General features: G+C 63.0%; 1 protein-coding gene across 1 annotated transcript in view; it reads left to right on the top strand.

Annotated features, from left to right (window-relative positions):
* BEGAIN (brain enriched guanylate kinase associated) overlaps positions 1 to 14,021 on the top strand; it is a 47,190-nt gene extending 33,169 nt beyond the window's left edge. Inside the window, exons 3-7 of the mRNA XM_058567712.1 lie at positions 5,640 to 5,801; positions 7,203 to 7,269; positions 8,374 to 8,481; positions 10,884 to 10,967; positions 11,954 to 14,021. Of these exons, the coding sequence (XP_058423695.1) occupies positions 5,640 to 5,801; positions 7,203 to 7,269; positions 8,374 to 8,481; positions 10,884 to 10,967; positions 11,954 to 13,300 (1,768 nt within the window). The 3' untranslated portion in view covers positions 13,301 to 14,021. The remainder of the gene's footprint in view (positions 1 to 5,639; positions 5,802 to 7,202; positions 7,270 to 8,373; positions 8,482 to 10,883; positions 10,968 to 11,953) is intronic.
* Positions 14,022 to 17,771: the final 3,750 nt, after the last annotated feature.

Genomic DNA, 17,771 nt, shown 5'->3' with positions numbered 1-17,771 from the left:
ACCCCCTCCCAACTGTCCATACACAGCAGCCCGTCACAGCCTCCCAGCAGAGGTGGGGGGCTGGCGTCAGTGTCCCTCCCTCCTCCTTGCCTCCTGGGCTCTCTGACCAATGGGTCCTGCCTGCGAGGAGCAGGAGCCAGATGGGAACCCAGAGCTGGGGTGCCTGCCCTCCCACACCCCCGCTCCCCTCTGAGGCTGAGATGGCGGATGCAGGCCTGCGGGTGGGGACCCTGCCACTGGTGGGACTCGGGCCCACCGATGGGCTCAGGCAGCCAGGACTGGCAGGTGCACAGGCTGGGGGCACCCACCCCAGTTCCTACACTCTCACCCTGCCACCTTGCTGATGGCAAGTCTTCCTGCCAGGTGGGGGGCGGATCCCCATGCCTCTGTGACGGTGTGCCCATGGTGGGCCGGCGGGGCCCCGCCCGTTCTGAGCAGCTCTGTCCTCTTCGCCCACAGGCTGCGCAGCCCCTGGGTGCCCTCGTGCCTCGGGCAGCCCCGCGTCCTGCAGGGCCGGCTGGCCAGGTCCTCGCCCTCGCTCTGGGACAGGTAACATACCTGTAGTTTCCCTGGCTCCTTGATGTCTCTGCATCTGTCCCCAGACCTCCATCCCATGTCTGCATCAACTCCCCAGACCGATGGAGGCCCAGAAAAGGGAAGGGGCTGGGTCGCTCCTTTCCTTGCCTTCCCGTCTCAGAGGCGAGGCCCTCGTGCCCCCACAGCCCACAGCCCCTGGCCCCAGCCGAGGGCTCCGTCCTGGGTGGCCAGAAGGGGCTCCCGGGGAAAGGCAGGAGGGGATTTCTCGAGGCCCCACTCTGTGCTGGATGAGCCCATCATTCTTCCCTGGAGGCGAGAAAGCACTTCGGGGCTTCCCGTGTGCAAGGAGGGAACAAAGCAGCAGCCGCCCCCGTCAGGTCAGGTTCAGGTCCTGGTTTAATTCACCAGGACATGGGGCGAAGCGAGGGGACCTCACCAGGCTGCAATCTGAGCCTGGCTTCCCGAGCGCCCTACCCGGGGTGGGGTGGTCCTGATCTAGAGGGCGTGGCACCGGCGGTCTGGTCACAAAGGACTTCCACACTCTCCCTGTGCTTCTGTTAAGGGGCTGTTTCCAGACGCCAGGGCCCCTGAGTCAACTCCCCACCCAGGGGGAGGTGGAGGCCACGGAGCCCCAGGCCCCCAAGCAACCCCCTCGGATTGCCAGCGGCCTAGAGGCCCCACGTCCACACAGTGCCTGCCTTTGGCGTCATCTCCCAGTAGTTCTAATGACCCAGAGTAGTACAGCGACTACAGTGACAGCCCTGCTTCCCCAGTGTGGGTGCTCCCGTGTGTGGGCGCTCCCGTGTGTGGGTGCTCCCATGTGTGGGTGCTCCCGTGTGTGGGCGCTCCCATGTGAGTGCTCCCATGTGTGGGTGTGTGGTTGCTCCTGAATGTGAGTGCTCTCGAGTGTGGGCGCTCCCACGTGTGAGTGCTCCCATGTGTGAATGTGTGGTTGCTCCAGAGTGTGGGTGCTCCCAAGTGTGGGTGTTTGTGTGTGTGCTCCCGAGTGTGGGTGCTCCCGAGGGTGGGTGCTTCCATGTGTGGGTGCGCCTGAATGTGAGTGCTCCAGTGTGTGAGTGCTCCCGAGTGTGAGTGCTCCTGAGTGTGGGTGCTCCCATGTGTGAGTGCTCCCATGTGTGGATGTGTGGTTGCTCCAGAGTGTGGGTGCTCCCGAGTGTGGGTGTTCCTGTGTGTGCTCCCGAGTGTGGGTGCTCCTGAGGGTGGGTGCTCCTGAGTGTGTGTGTTCCCGTGTGGGTGTGTGGTTGCTCCCAAATGTGAGTGCTAAGTGTGGGGGCTCCCGAGTGTGGGTGCTCCTGTGTGTGGGTGCTCCCACGTGTGGGTGCTCCATGTGTGGGTGCTCCCGCGTGTGTCTCCTGAGCGTGGGTGCTTCGTGTGAGGGTGCTCCCATGTGTGGGTGCTTCGTGTGAGGGTGCTCCCATGTGTGGGTGGTCCTGGTGAGGGTGCTCCCATGTGTGGGTGCTCCCGTGTGAGGGTGCTCCCAAGTGTGGATGCTCCATGTGTCACTGCTCCCGTGTGTGGTTGCGCCTGAGTGTGGGTGCTCCACGTGTGGTGCTCCCGTGTGTGGGTGCACACATCCCTGTTTTACACACGTGGAGACTGAGGCTGAAGCCAGGCAGGGCTCGAGTTAATGCCCTGGGAGGGGAAGGCACTGGAAGGGATGGTGGCACCACCCAGGTGACCACAGAGCCTGGGTGCCCAGCCCAGGGCCCTCCGTGGACCAGGCAGAGGAGGCGACACATCCATAGCTTCTGAGTAGCTGATTGCCAGGACTTGGTGATGGGCTGTGAGGGGCGAGGGGCAAGAAAGGGTCACCACGGCCTCTTGGGGTCTGACTGGGGACTGAGGGTAGCCGTGCCCTCTCCGGGGTGTGGGGAGCACAGAGGGCAGAGAGCTGGCAGCATTGGCCACACTAAGTGTGAGGTTCCCATGGGTCATCTGGGCAGAGAGGATGCTGGGTGGCTGGACATGGAGGAGAGGAGCCCTAGAGCGAGGCCCGGGCTGGAGATAGGGGTTTGGGAGGGGTCCGCGTGGGGTTGGGCATGGGGGAGACCCGGCCTGAGACGTGCAGGGGCGGGGCGGGGGTGCAAACCAGGGCCTGGAGGGTCAGCCTGGGCAGAGTCCTGGGGTCTGAGGACGCAGCAGAGCCGGAGCGCAGAGACGGGGAGAGACATGGGGGTGGGGGCACCGGGGTGGGCGAGCCTGTGCATCCGCTGTGACTGAGGGGCCGGGAGGCGTGTCCAGGGCCAGGGGCCTGCAGCAAGCGAGCAGGAGGGTGAGGAGGGGACGCTGCTGGCCCAGGCTTGGCCGGGGTGCAGCTCAGGGGTTGGTGGGTGTGAGGGGCTCAGGGAGGGTAGGAGCAGTATTTGAGGGTTGGTGGGAATGGGCCACCCAGCATATCTGGAAGGCCATCCATCCAGGGGCCGGGGGTAAACTGAGGCTCAGGCGGCCAGCTCAGTGAAGCTAGCTGCCTGGTGTGGAAAGGTCTCGACCCAGGTGCCCCTCGGCAGGTCCTGGCTCTGCGGAGCCCACCCCACAGCCCTGGGGTACACTTGCCTCATTGACGCACCTGTTCCCTGTTCATCGTCTGTCTCCTCTGGAGACTGAAGGCTCCGCGGGGTGGGGACCACTTTTGTCTAATGCACTGCTGTAGGTGCTGGGAAGAGGGCCGAGCGGGGAGAAGAAGAAGGAAAGAGGGGGACAGGTGGAAGGAAAAGGGGGGACAGGTGGATGCGTCGTAGGATGATACGGGTCTCATCAGGAGTGGGCAGTCTGCAGATGGCAGGGTACAACCTGTGGCTGCGGGTGGGTGGCCGAGCTAGGGGAGGGAGGTTGCTGGCTCTGAGAGGCGGGGAGTGGGGGCTGAAGTGGCCACACGCGTGGACAGACGATGCTCATCTGGGATGACGTGAGACTGACTTCAGAGGCTGCTGCCCCACCCCGACACCGACACTGTGTCTGCAGGGGCCCTGGATGACGTGGGAGAGCCCCCAGGAAGCTTGCCACGCCACTGGGGAGAAAGGCCTGGGCGGGGGGCAGTCTGGGATCTGTAACTGCAGGGTGCTGGAGGGGGGCAGTCAGGCACGCTGCCTGGAGGAGGAGACTGGACCTGCGTGGGCAGCTGTGGGCCTTCTGCCTCTGGGCTCCCTCCTTGCTTGTCACTCTGCATCCTCCTTGGAGACTGACTCGGGAGGACCTGCCCCGTCCTTCTCTGAGGTTCTCAAAAAGTAGACAACTCTTCATTTTTATTTATTTTAAAAAATGTAGACCTGGGCGGGAATCCAGGAATGCTTAATCGCAGTCTTCTGGGTGTGCGCCCGTGGGAACACATGCGGTTTACACACGGCCCAAGACTGAAGAGAACTATGCCCTGGGGGCTGGGGGACACTCCTGCCTGTCCCCTACTCTCCCACTCGGGTTGTGGTCTGGGAGGTCCCACAGCACATCCGGGCAGAGTCGGGGTTCCCAGGCCCCCGCACCACAGGTTTCCAGGTGACACGGGGGGACTTCCCTCCTGCCCCCACGCGATGGTCTGGAGCGGGCACTGTCCACTCCCTCTCTCCCGTCCCACAGCAAACCCACCAGAAATTACCATCCAAAGGGATGTTGGCTCCAGATGGTCCCCTGAGGGTGTGCACTTGTTCCAGCAAACTAATGGCCTGCTCGGGCCCCCACCCCAGCCTGGGCACCTCTCTCTCTGGGCGGAATTTTTCTCGGAGCCTGGGCTTTGGGGCCACAGGGCAAGATGGGGGCAGTCCCCACTTCCCAAGGGGCAGCTGAGGCTCTGGTGGATAGTGGGCACCTGAGGGCGGACGGAGGGGACCGGCAGTCAGGTCTGTGTGCCAGCAGCGCCCCCACCCACGCCGTGGTGCAGGCTAGAGTTCTCCTGTGGCCGCACCACCCTGGGCTTCGTCGTCACGTAGTGCAGGGGGTGATGGGGCAAAGTACACGCCCAGAGCACTGAACAGCAGCTTGAATCTTGGCTCCACCTGTGGCTAACACCCAGCAGGACTTCCCTGGTGCCCCTCACCCATGCACAGCGGCCCCCTTCCCTGTAGAAATCAGCTCTGCAGCCCCACTATTAAAGACGAGTCATTCTGCTGCTCAGTCAGGAAAGGGACAGGGCCATCAGGGCAGCGCATGTTTACAAGTACCTAGACGCTCCGCTCTGGGTGCTGCGTGGCTGCTGACAGGAGGGGGTGGTCCCTGCTCTGGTGGAGTTCACGGCCAGTCCCCTGGGCGTGGCCACCACACCTGCCCTTTCTGCCCTGTGCCCAACTGATGCCCAAGTGAATTGACGGCACGCAGCTCAGAGGGAGGATTGTCCTGAGTCTCTGTTTTCTGAGCCTGGGGGCTCAGCATCCTGGGGTTCTAGAGGAGACCCCAGTCTGTGGGGAAAATAGAGCCTCAAAAGCCGGGCCTGGGGCTCTGAAGGCTTCCTGGAGGAAGGGGGGACAGAGCAGGCCAGGGCTTTGCTGAGCTTCCGATGCTGTGTGCAGGCAGCTGGCCACTGTGATGGACGCGGCCTGGGCATGGGGCATCGCGGCCCATCCTCTCCCTGGCCCAGAGGTCACACAGCCTGCTGGGGCCTCGCAGCCAATTTGGGGAAGGGAGGCCTGGTCTAGAGAGTGGCACTGCCACCTCTGGGCCTCCGCGTCCCCAGCGAGCGCTGTGGAGGAGCAAAAGTGGGGGCCCCCTAAGCTGTGCCATCGGAGGTCGGAGACACTGAGGGCTGAAGGGCGCTCTTTGAACCACGTCCTGTAAGCCGCCCCAGACACTAGCCAGGTTCTGGGGTCGACATCGTTTCTCCTCCGAGGTGGGATTCACCTCTGACACGGCGCTGCTGGAGGCTGAGGGATGACCTGGGCTGGACTGGCTCAGTGTCCGAGTCCCTGACTCCCGAGGGGCCGTAAGCCTCGAGCGCCGCCCGGGGGGAAGGCGTGTGCGTGTGCGCGTGCACTCGCGCGTGTGAGTGCGGCCGGACGCACACGGTGCGCCCTCACGCGCGCCCCAGCTGGCCCGAGCGGCCTCAGTCTCCCCGTGCTCAGCGCCGCAGCCCGGCCCGCCGCCGCGTGTCGTTGCAGCGCGCTGCAGGAGCAGAAGGGCGAGCTGCGCAAGCGGCTGTCCTACACCACGCACAAGCTCGAGAAGCTCGAGACCGAGTTCGACTCCACGCGCCACTACCTGGAGATCGAGCTGCGGCGCGCGCAGGAGGAGCTCGAGAAGGTCACGGAGAAGCTGCGCAGGTGAAGGGGCAGGGCCTGGATGCAGCGGGGAGGGGCCTGGACGGGACGGGGCCGCACGCGCGGGGTGGGGCCGTGTGGGCGGGGCCTGGATGGGGCGGGGCCCGGGAGTGGTGGTTGGGGAGGGGCCTGGACAGGGCGGGGTTCGGTGAGGGGAGGGGGGAGAGGGGGGAGAGGGAGGGGTGGGGTGGGGCCCAGGGATCTCAGCAGGCAGAGCTCTGCCTCCCAGGGAGCTGTCGACCCCATTCGCAGATGGGAAGTCCAGGGCTCAGTGAGGACAAGCGCCTTTTCCAGAGTCACACTTTGTGCCAAGAGCCACCAAGCCAGGATCTGAACCCGGGTCTGGCTGCTGCCAGGGACAGGCTCTTCCCAGGCCCCTCTCCATCCCCTGCTGATTCCTTCTCTCATATTTAGCAGGCAGCATGACACAGAAGCGGCCGTCTCCAGACCCCAACTGGTCCACCAGGGCCCCAGCCACTGTCCCCTGGGTGTTTGATAGGAAAAGCATTGTCTAGCCCTGGAGAGGAACCAGAGTTTAGGGACGTTCCCTTGAGCGTGGGATGAGGTGTGCGGGATCCTGAGCGATTACCCCCTTAAAAACCAAACTTTTCTGAAAACTTTGTTCTGCACATTTAAGATGGATATTTTCCTAAAATATATTACACACTTTCCGGCCTGCCTTTAGGAAGAATGCAAAGAGAACGCAGACTTCGCTGCTGGCCTGGTTTGTTTTCAGTATTTATAGAGCATCAGCTGATGCTGCCTGGACAGGAGTTGCCAGTGGGGTAGGCCATCCTGCTGGGCTTTCTGGATGCCAACATCGAGTGATGCGGGAACCAAGCTTGGGTAGTGCCGTCAGATCTTGGTGAAGGTCCCGGCTCTGCCACTTACTGCTTTAGGCACCTCTAGCCTCAGTTTCCCCACTGGCGAGATGGAGGCAGTAACACTACACACAGGTTGTCGAGAGGATCGACAGTGTCCCGAACCCCTTCCGCCTTCACCTGACCTCTGGGGGAACCGTCCCTCCTTCACACCTGTCTCTAGCACTCACTCCCAGGCCCATCACACAGTCAGTCTTAAGCCTCTTCCCTGCTAATCTGTTATTAGCCAGGCCTGCAACTGTGTGTGAAATGCAAGTAAACTGGCTCTGAGTGAGGACCCGTCCGAGTTGCTTGTGAATAACAGGCCGTCCCCTCTGGTCTCCAGGGGGTCCTGGACCCTGGCCCAGGAAAGGCCTCGACAGGTTAGCTTAGATCAGATGCTTTCTGCTGTGTGCAGAGGAGCAATTAGACCAGGGTGGGCCGGTGGGCGGGCTCAGGGGGGCTTCTCAGCGGGCAGTGTGGCTGGAGGGGTCACGGGAGGGTCAGGCCTGGCACCACAGTGACCCACTGCCTCCTGTTCCAGGATTCAGAGCAACTACATGGCACTGCAAAGGATCAACCAGGAGCTGGAGGACAAGCTGTACCGCATGGTGAGGGCCACCACCCCGGGGCCCCACGGTCCCCAGCTCTGGCCTCCGAGGAGCCCACCTGCCCAGGCGGGAGCTGGGTCACAGGCCTTGTTTCCTGTGAAGGCTGGTCCCATCCTTTCTGCACTGAATGGGAGGGTGCTGTCAGGACAACGGAGCTATAGGTTCAGAGCTGCCCCCCAAGCCTCAGCAGCAGGGTGTGAGCACCAAAGCAGGGCTGTGGGAGAGAGGATGTGCATGCATTGGGCACAGCCAGCCCAGAGGCCCAGACCTGGGAGGAACAGAGGCCTGAGTTCAGGCCCTGCGTGAGCCAGAGCCAGGGTCAAGCCCCGACTGCGCCTCCCATAGGGACCCCTCCCTCTTACCTCGAGGAATAAATGAGACAGTGCCGGCCCGGCCCCGGGGAGGGGCGAGCAGAGCCCCTCCTGGGTCACACCATCTGCAAATAACCAGCATGGCTGCCTTTTCTCTCTGTTGGTCTGGCTGGCGAGACCTGGGTGTGGAGGAATAGAAACGGTGGAGGTGGGCCCCCTGGTCTTCTCTGACGTCAGAGAGGATGCTTCCAGAGCTGGCCCTCAGGGAGAGGCGGGGGGGGGGGTTTGGGGCGCCTCCCTTCCCCGAGAGAGGAGTTCCCTCTCTTTCTAGTTGGTTACAAGCTTGTTTTGTTTTTGAAAATCAGAAATGGGTGTTCAACACCTGCCTGTCTTCCAGGCACTGGTGGGGGCTGGGCCAGCTCTGCTGGGACCCTGGACAAGGGCCCCTTCCTTTCTGAGCCTCAGTTTCCCAATCTGTCCAGTGAGATGGCCAGGCTTTGTGCTGAGCACAAGCCGTCCTCACTCCAGAGGAGGACGTGACTCCCGGGGTGCAGAGGAGAAACAGAGGCTCAGGCAAGCTGTGACCTGCCCGAGGCCCACTGGCCTGGCAGTGGTGGCGGGATTTGAACCTGGGGCGGTCTGTGCTCTGACCCTGCATTCCCTGGGCGTCCAAACACCTCGTCATTATCAGCTGCGAGAGGGCACACGGGAGGCCTGACGGCACAGCTGGGCTGGAGGCCCAGGCCTGGGCTGACGGCTGACCGCCTCCTTCCACTGCCCCCGCCCCCCGCAGGGCCAGCACTATGAGGAAGAGAAGCGAGCGCTGAGCCACGAGATTGTCGCCCTCAACAGCCACCTGCTGGAGGCCAAGGTGACCATCGACAAGCTGTCGGAGGACAACGTGAGTGTCGGGCCATTCTGACCCTGAGAGCCGGGCCCAGGCGCTGCGGCCCCCGGGCTCGGGGAGGGACAGAGCGGTCAGGGCCTCAAGGAGCACGGGGCAGTCGGGGGAAGACAGGGGCTGCCTCCCCAGAGACACACTGCCGAGGGTGCCTGGAAGACCCTGGAGGGAAAGAGGACTCCAGGGAGGGACCACCAGGCAGATCATCCCCTTCAAGGCAGGGCTTCCTGACCGCACTCAGGACTCCTGCCTTTAGCCACCCCGGTGGGCATCAGGGCCATGTGGCACACCATGGGGCCCGGTTTCAAGGGCCCTGTGCAATGGGCCCGGCCGCCCTCCATGGCCCCCTGACAGCTGACCACGCACTCACTAATTGGTGTCAGACCCTGCTAGGCCCTGAGAATATGGTGTGAACAACACAAGCAAAAAAGTCCCCTGGCCACGTGGAGCTTATGTCTGAGCCAGGAAGACAGACAGTAAACAAGATAAATACGCAGCCATGCAGTGTGTCAGAAGTGCTAAATGCCACGGGGGGAAATAAAGCAGGGAAACGTGCTAGGGAGTTGCTGGTTGTAGGGTAGCACATTTCCACAGGGTGCTTCTGGAAGAGGCTGCGGCAGCCCAGACCTGAAGGGGGTGAGGGAGCTAGCCACGGGATGTCCTGGAAGAGCCTTCCTTCCAGGCAGGGAGACCACAGCGGCGAAGTTGGGCCCGGAGCAAGGAGACAAGAGTGGGCTCTTTGGGGAGAGGGGAACCAGGGTCTGAGGTCAGAGAGATAACAGGAAGCCACATTGTATAGTCTCCTGGAGGAATCTGGGTTTTCTTCTGAGTGAATAGGGAGCCACTGAAGGTTCTTGAAGAGAGGAGTAACAGGACTAGACTTACTCTTTTACTGGGCTCACGTGGCTGCTGCTGAGAACAGACGGTGGGGGACGAGGGCAGGAGCAGGAAGATCAAGGAGGAGGCTGTGGCAACAATCGGGGGAAGGACGACAGGGGCTCAGCCCGCAGGGCAGCCATGGAGATGCGGAGAAGGGCTCAGATTCTGGTTATACTTTGAGGATGGAACCAGCAGGATTGACCGAGATTTTGGATGTGGGGTGTGAGAGAAAGAGAGGGGTCCTGCCATTTCCTGGGCTGAGGACGCCTGTGGGAGGAGCAGGAGCAGGGACAGCAGGAGCTGGGGTCCACAGTGCATCCAGGTGGAGATGCCGTGAAGACAGCTGGACAGCGGGGTCTGGAGTTTAGGGCGGAGATCAGCATCACAAGGTGTTTAAAGCCGCAGATGGGCTGAGGTCCCCAAGGAGGGCACGCAGACGAGAGGAGGGGAGGCCCCAGACAGGGCAGCTCTCAGAAGTCTGTTAATGACTCAATGGCTGACCTCGGCTGGCCGGGCAGCGCCCACAGCCCTCTGATACTGGCAGCAGCCAGGGCCTCACAGGGGGTCAGTTCTCAGCTCTCAGCCAACTGTGCCCTTCCCAGGAGGCCCAAACAGGCATCGAGGGGGTGGGGATCCAGGTGCCCTCCACTGTGCAGGCCAAGATGGGGGGTAGCAGCCTCAGCACAGAAAGCAGAGGTGAGGGAGCCTCCAGGACCAGGAAGGCAGGATAGCAGGGTGCCCACGCCGTCAACAGCTGCCCTGAGCCACAGGACACCTGGTCCTGGCTGAGCTGAGACCTGGGAGCAGCTGGGCCCTGGACTCCTCACTGTCTGAGCCCTCAGGGCGGAGGGTCCCTGGGTGGGGCGGGAATGAAGGCTCAGCCACAGGCACATGCAACAGAGATTTTCCACAGATGAGACCAAACCCCCTCGATTCCTACTGTTTGCATCTGTTTTCAGCTCAGGAGGCTGAGCTGGTCCCCGCCTGGACCTGGGGTCACACAGGCCCTCTGCCCCGACTCGCTCTGACCCTTGCCCAGCCCTGCAGCCACCTCCATTGCCAGGTCATGCTCTGAGAAAGCGGTGTGAGCAGCGAGCCTGGGACGTGGGGCGGCAGGGGCTGTGGGCTCCCTCTGCACCCCTTGTGTCGGCGCTGTCCACTGAGCTCTCTTTGGAGGGACTCGGGAGGCCAAGGGACAGGGAGACCAGGCCTGTCTCCATGTGGGGGGCCTCTGTGAGTTCAGAGGGCCCTTCTCCCACTGCCCTCACCTTGCGGGAGGTTCCCATCTGGGGCGGCAGCAGGACCGCCTGGCAGGGGCCGCTCCATGCACCAGCAGCTCCAGGTCAGAGCCGAGGCCCCCATTCTGCAGGCAAGAGCTTGAGGCCCAGAGAGGATCCTTGTCCTGCCACCCGCACAGCCAGCTCTGCCCACTGGGTCTCTGTGTGGCCACTGGGCGGCGGTCAGGGCGGCAGGGACCTCAGCAAGGGGCAGGCCTGCGCCAAATGCCTTCTCTTGTCTTTCAGGAGCTCTATAGGAAGGACTGTAATCTAGCGGCCCAGCTGCTGCAGTGCAGCCAGACCTACGGCAGGGTCCACAAGGTGTCTGAGGTAACGCGGGCCCGCCCCAGCCAGGCCCCCGCCCCCCCAGCACCATTACGGAGCCTTTTTTGCAGGTCCCACCCCAAGGCCACTCCCCTCCCTTGAAGGGAAGGTGCTGGGTGTGCCTGAGCCCCTCTGCCCCTCCTCCCTCCCACAGCCTTTTAGAGATATGGTGGCGGGCGCCCCAGCGGACAGCCCTGCTCATTTCCCTGGGTTTCCTCTGCAGGCTGCTCCTTGTCCCTGCTCCATGCCGCCTGTCCTTGGAGCACTGATGGGGCAGAGTGACCCAGTGGGAGCCTCACAGAAACCCTGCACTTTGGTTTGGGCACAATTACTGACAGTGCCCATTTCAGGAAGACTGGCCAAGGCCCCAGGGCTCTCTGGTGTCGAGGCCAGGCTGGCCTAGGGCCCCCCTCCCTGGCCAGGCTGCCCCTCCCTCCATGCTCTCCCCTCACGCAGGCCTCAGTCCATATCCCCTCTCCCTGGGCCTGGGCCACACCTGACACACTCACAAAATAGATCACACAGTAGCAGGACGTCCCCCCAAGACACCAGGCGCCCGGAAATTGCTGGGCGCCTGGCCCTGGCCCTGGCCCTCAATCTTTGTCGCATCTGTTTCTGTCTGTTCAGGAGCATCGAGGGCGCATGACTGCGGGGGGTGGGGTCACAGACCCTGGAGCTGGGAGAGCAAGTCGGCCCCTCAGTGGGAGGAAATGTGGGAGGAAATGAGGGGGCTGCAGCCCCAAGAGGGGCCCGAGTCAGACCCTGGGTCTAGGCTCCGGGATCTGCGGGGTCCAGTGGGAGTGGGCTGGGGGGGTAGCGGTGACCAGGGGAACCCCAGGAGCTTGTGAAGTACAGCGGCCTGGGCTGGCTCCCGCTGGTGTATCTGAGACGCCCTGGGCAGGTCCTGCTTTTTCCGCCCGCCTGTGGGTCCTGGGCTGACTGCCACCCGTCCCCGCCCTCCCCTCCCTCGCACCCGTCCGGTCCCGTTCCAGCTGCCCTCGGAGTTCCAGGAGCGCGTGAGCCTGCACATGGAGAAGCACGGCTGCAGCCTGCCCTCCCCGCTCTGCCACCCGGCCTACGCCGACAGCGTCCCCACCTGCGTCATCGCCAAGGTGCTGGAGAAGCCCGACCCGGGCAGCCTGTCCTCCCGCCTGTCGGATGCCTCGGCCCGCGACCTGGCCTTCCGCGACGGGGCCGAGAAGCCGGGCGCGCCCCCCTACAAGGGGGACATCTACTGCAGCGACACGGCCCTCTACTGCCCGGAGGAGCGGCGGCGCGACCGGAGGCCCAGCGTGGACGCGCCCGTGGCCGACGTGGGCTTCCTGCGCGCCCAGAACTCCACCGACAGCGCGGCCGACGAGGAGGAGGAGGCCGAGGCGGCCGCCTTCCCCGCCGCCTTCCGCCACGACGCCTTCCCGGGCTACGCGGGCTCGCTGCCCACGTCCAGCTCCTACTCGAGCTTCAGCGCCACGTCGGAGGAGAAGGAGCAGGCGCAGGCCGGCACGCTCACCGCCTCGCAGCAGGCCCTGTACCGGGCCGGCCGCGACGAGCTCTTCGAGCGCGCGCCGCCCGCCGCCGCCGCCTTCCAGGGCAGCCCGCGCTTCGCCAAGGCCGCGGCCGCCGTGGCCGCCCCGCTCGAGGCCGAGGTGGCCCCGGGCTTCGCGCGGACCGTGTCGCCCTACCCGGCCGAGCCCTTCCGCTTCCCGGCCTCCCCGGGCCCGCGCCAGGCCCTGATGCCGCCCAACCTGTGGAGCCTGCGGGCCAAGCCGGGCGCGGCGCGGCTGCCCGGGGAGGACGCGCGCGCCCGCTGGCGGCCGCTGAGCGTGGAGGACATCGGCGCCTACTCGTTCCCGGCCGCGGCCGGCCGCGCCTCGCCCTGCAGCTTCTCGGAACGCTACTACGGCGCCGCGGGCAGCCCGGGCGCGCCGGCCGAGGGCCGCGCCAGCCCCCGCTACGCCGCCTACAAGGCCGACAGCTTCTCCGAGGGCGACGACCTGGCCCAGGGCCGCCTGGCCGAGCCCTGCTTCCTCCGCGCGGGCGGCGACCTGAGCCTGAGCCCCGGGCGCGCCGCCGACCCGCTGCCCGGCTACGCGCCCGGGGACGGGCCCGGGGAGAGGCTCGGGGCGCAGCTGTGCGCGGCGGCCGGCAGCCCCGAGCCCGAGCCCAGCCCGCACAGCTCCAGGGACTCCTTGGAGCCCAGCTCCATGGAGGCGTCCCCGGAGATGCACCCGGCCGCCCGCCTTAGCCCCCAGCCGGCCTTCCCGCGGACTGGAGGCGCGGGGCTCAGCCGCAAGGACAGCCTCACGAAAGCCCAGCTCTACGGAACCTTGCTCAACTGAGCGCCTGCGCGCAGGCGCGGCCACGGGACACCCCCGCCCCCGCCACCTGCCCCCACCCTCCCGGCCCTGCCAGCGAGGACCCCTCTCATCCACCTAACCCAGTCGAGCCTGAGAGGAGCAGCCCTCCCCACGTTGTCGCGTCCGCCCCAGCCCCACCACGGTGGAACTCCCCCGAGAACGTTTTTCACATTCCAGCATCCCTCCCCACCTGAAATGAGCATTCCCCCCTTTTATAAAGTGAAACTATTTTTATAGAGAAAAAGGGTCTTTCTTAACGCACTTGGCCTCCAGCTCCCTGGATGGCCGCCTTGGCGTTTTCAACACAAAGCTCCTTTATTTTTCGGGTGAGGGCAAGTTGGGGCTTGCCCCTTGGAGGGAAGGACGGTGTCCTGTGGGGACACCCCGGTGAGCCAGTGACAAGGGAACCCCGAAGCTCTGTCCACAAAGAGGGGAACTGGAACGGGTGAAGGGATGTGAAACGTTTTAAACTGTTTTCGCCGTGTGGCCGACACACCCCCCGAGCTCTTCCGTGGTCCGTAGTCCCGAGTGGGGCCGGTGCTCGTCCCCCAGTGTCCCGCTCCCCGGCACCACCTCGCTCTACCTCAGACGTAATGAGGCCCTCTGACTCCCGTTTCCGTAGCTTGCTTTCCTGTTGTCTGCCTTGCATGCTCTGTCTCAGTTAGTACTGTATTTTGCATTCATTAATAAAAGACATCGGTGGAAAGAACGTGGGTTTGGGTTGTTTCTTCTCCCCACTGCCTTCTGATCGCAGGGACACGAGGCCCTGGTGTCCTCCCCTGTCCTTCCCTCTCTGCGGCCAGGGGGCTCCTGACAACATGCTCTGTTCCCCACCTGGCTTCCTGTCCAGTTTGAATTCTTCCACTGCCTAACCGCTAGATGTTGGGATTGCCTTTCATACAGCGTTCCTTTACCTTCTCCCACACATCTCTACTCCCTCATTCTGTCTCGCATCTCAGACTTTGCTTCTGCAAAAGTATTTCCCTGAGGCGTGTCTCGTTGTGGATTTATCCTTCTTGGGAGTTCACAGGGAGTCTTGTATCTGTGGGTTGATGTATTTCATCAGTTCTAGAAAATTCTCAACTATTTTTTTTTTCTCTGCAGTTTTCTCCCTTGTCTCCTCCTGGGAGTGCCATCAGAGTGATGGCAGACCCTCTCACTGCATCTTCTGTCTCTTCTGGATATGCCCCATTTCCATCACACTCCCTCTGCATAATTTGTCTTCCATTTCACTAATTCTCTTCTGCGCTGCCAAGCACAGCCACTGAGTTTTTAGCTTTAGTTATTAATGTTTTCCATTTTTAGAAGTTCCATGTGGTGGTTTTACACATCCATTGTGCTACTTTGATAGTCTCCTGTTCCCTGGAGATGTTTCCAAGCTTGTCTTTTATCTCCTTCCACACCGTGGGCACAGCTGGTTCACCGTCTGGGTCTGGGGCTTCCACCCATCATGTGGGGTCCCGGCAGATCTGTTTCTCTGGGTTCCTGACCATGTTGCTTTGTTTCTTCCTGTGCCTAGTTATCTTGGATGCATGCTCATCGTCGCCCTTGAGAATGTACTTGTGGGGTTCTGCAAGGATCCTCAGGGGGCTTTATGTCTGCTTCTTCCAGGGGGCTGGGCACTTCCTGCTGGGGACCACCTCAGCCAGGGAGCATGCCTGAAGTTCCCTGGCCCACCCAGCTTTGTGTAGCTCCAGGGTCTGCCTCTTGCCAGGCAACCCCAAGGAGGGTGGGCCTCGGCTGTGGCTCCCAGCATCTCTGCACTTGACCTGCCTCTGCGGGAGAGGCCAGAGCCCACCTGGTTGCCCCCAGGAGCAGATGCGCCCCAGGAAGCAGCCTCCCCGAGCCAGAGGGGGCTGCAGAGAGGCTTGGGGGTCAGCTCACCTCTCTGGGGTCCAGTTTCCCTGTGGGAAGATGGGAGAAGCAATCCTCACTGAACTGGGGGGGCAACTAGGTGGGTGGAGGGAAAAGCATGTGATCCCTGGGCACCCAGTGGGCACCCACCCAGCGGGCTCTCACCCAGAGGGGAACCTGAGAAGCCCCACGTGTCGGCCATGCGATTGGGCAGCAGGGTTGGGAACTCCAAGGGCTTCGCAGCCTTGGCCCAGAGGGCCGTCTCAGATTCAGGGTCATGGCCCCCACATTGTCACCTCAGAGGCCCCCTAGATGGCCTCCACACCTCACAGAGCTGTCCTGCCACGGCCTGCGAAGCCAGCCACAGCCACGGCGGGTGTGGGGTTCCCTCCACCAATGACTCTCTCCCTCCACTTGGAATCCTGCTGACCCCCAAAGGGACCCTGTCTGTGCACCCACCATCCGCCTACCTGTCCATGTACCCCCAGTGGGGCAGTGCAGGGTTGGGCTCTCCCTCCCAGCTGGCCGTGTGACCTTGGGCAAGTCCTGGGGCCCTCTGGTTTCCCCTTCCGGAGCCTGAGGACACTGACTGAGGAGATTCCAGGGCCCCTAGACAGTTGGTGGTCCCACTGTTGGAGAGCCCCAGGCTAGGCCAGAGGTGGGTCCCTGGGGATGGGGGCGGGAAGATCACAGGCTCCGGAGTCAGACAGCCCCAGGCACGTCCTCTGCCCTCCCAGCAGCAGTTTCCTCCACTGGACAGCGGGGATAGCAGCGACCTCGCAGGGAGGCTGTGAGCATCAGCTCCACTTGACGAGGTCACGGCCACGCGCTGGCGGCACACACAGCCACGCCTGGCGTGACAAGATGAAGCCGTGTTCTCCCACGATGGCTTGGAGCTGTACCTCAGATTCACAGGTGAGGGGAAAGGTGGGCCCTCAGCCCCAGGGCGGGGGTGGAGGGACGGCCTGCTCTTCTTTTCTTTCCTGATCCACACTTTCTAAATTTAGCTCTCTCATTTTAAAATTGCAAATGGTGAACTCCCAGACACCTTGCAGAGGATCAGAGTGAGCCTTTAAAAATGCTCTCTGGAAGAAAGCATTTGGAAAAAGAAACAGATAAAGACATGGAGTCCACCTGCCATTCATCCCCGAAAAAAACCTAAAAAAGGGAGGGGCTTGCAGCCGGCCGGCACCTACAGGGCACCGGGCTGAGAAATCAGATCCACAGGGAGCAGCGCTAAGGAACAGCCACTGTGGTTTCTGGGGCGCCTGGATGTCTCCTGGCCCCACAAGGATCAGAGCTTTGGTTGGGTCAAGGCGACGAGCGTGGGAAAGAAACGGACTTCCAGGACCGAGATTTGGATGATGTTTGCCTAGTGAGGTGCAGAGGTAACCTCTACAAAGCCCTTTCCTCTGCAGTCTCCCCTGCTCATCCCCACTTTACAGATTAGAAAACTGAGGCTCAGAGAAGCAAAGGATCTGCAAAGGCCCCGGGCACGCAGGTGATGGGCCTGGGACCTGAGCTGGTCTCCTGGCTCCACATCCCACAGGGTGGCAGGCAGCCGGGGCAGTGGGCTCAGCACAGGAAGGGGGCCAGGCAGCCCAGTGGATGGGGAGGTTGTCCCACCGCCACGCCCCAGCCCCCACGCCGAAGCCTGATTGAGAGTCTAGAACCGATGCTCATTGAGTGGTAATATTAACGTATCCCGGTGGGGAAAGAATCAGCAATCATGCCAGGAAATGTCACTCAGAAGACACTCCCATCAGGGAGGGCAGAAAACCCCCGCTTCAAGCGGGGCTAGAAAGCAGGACGTCTGGACTCCAGGACCCGGGGCTGGACGCAAGGCGGGCAGGAAAGGCAGACGAGAGGCACCCTGGGAAGGCCAGGCCCCTCCACCCGGGGCGGGTGCAGGCTTCCCACTTGGCCTGTGTCTGGTTCATCCACATCACTCATTCATTCCACACACGTGTGCTGAGGGCCTGTTCAGGGGGGACACGGGGAGACACGCCCTCGTGAAAACACTGGTGGGGGGCCCCTCGCTCTCCCCACACCTCTGCAGTGGGAGCTACACCTGGCTAAGGACGCTGGTCCGGGGAGATGTGAGTGAGGGTCCTTCCCCGAGACTTGTCAGTGAGGGAAGGAGGAGGAAGGCCGCCCCTCGGCGGGGGCTTCTGCCATGAGAGTGAACCTGGATGAGGCTGATGCCCCGAGAGGACAGGAGAGGGCCCCGCCAACCCTTGGCCCACATGACAAGTTCTGAGAATGGGGCCAGACTGCGCCCTCAGGCCCACATCAGGGGAGCCAAGCACCCTGGGAGAAGGAGACTGAGTGTGACAGAAGCACATTAGACACCGAGGTCAGGGGAGGCCTCCCTGAGGCCCACCGTCGGCACAGAGCCCTGAGTGAGGGGGGAGGGCGCGGGAATGGGGGATAGGGGCCAGCAGAGGGACAGCGGTGCAACGGGCGCACAGTGGAGTGAGCCGTGATCTGGGAAGGCTTCACACAGAAGTGACCCAGGGAGGGCTTCACAGGTCACAGAGCTGCCACACAACGGGGGGTGGTAGGGAGTCACCTGGGGGTAGAGGTGAGAGACGGCATG

Source organism: Diceros bicornis, chromosome 24, assembly GCF_020826845.1.
Source record: "Diceros bicornis minor isolate mBicDic1 chromosome 24, mDicBic1.mat.cur, whole genome shotgun sequence".
Lineage (NCBI taxonomy): Eukaryota > Metazoa > Chordata > Mammalia > Perissodactyla > Rhinocerotidae > Diceros > Diceros bicornis.
The sequence above is the reverse complement of the archived record's forward strand: the minus strand, read 5'-3'. Positions and strand labels throughout refer to the sequence as shown.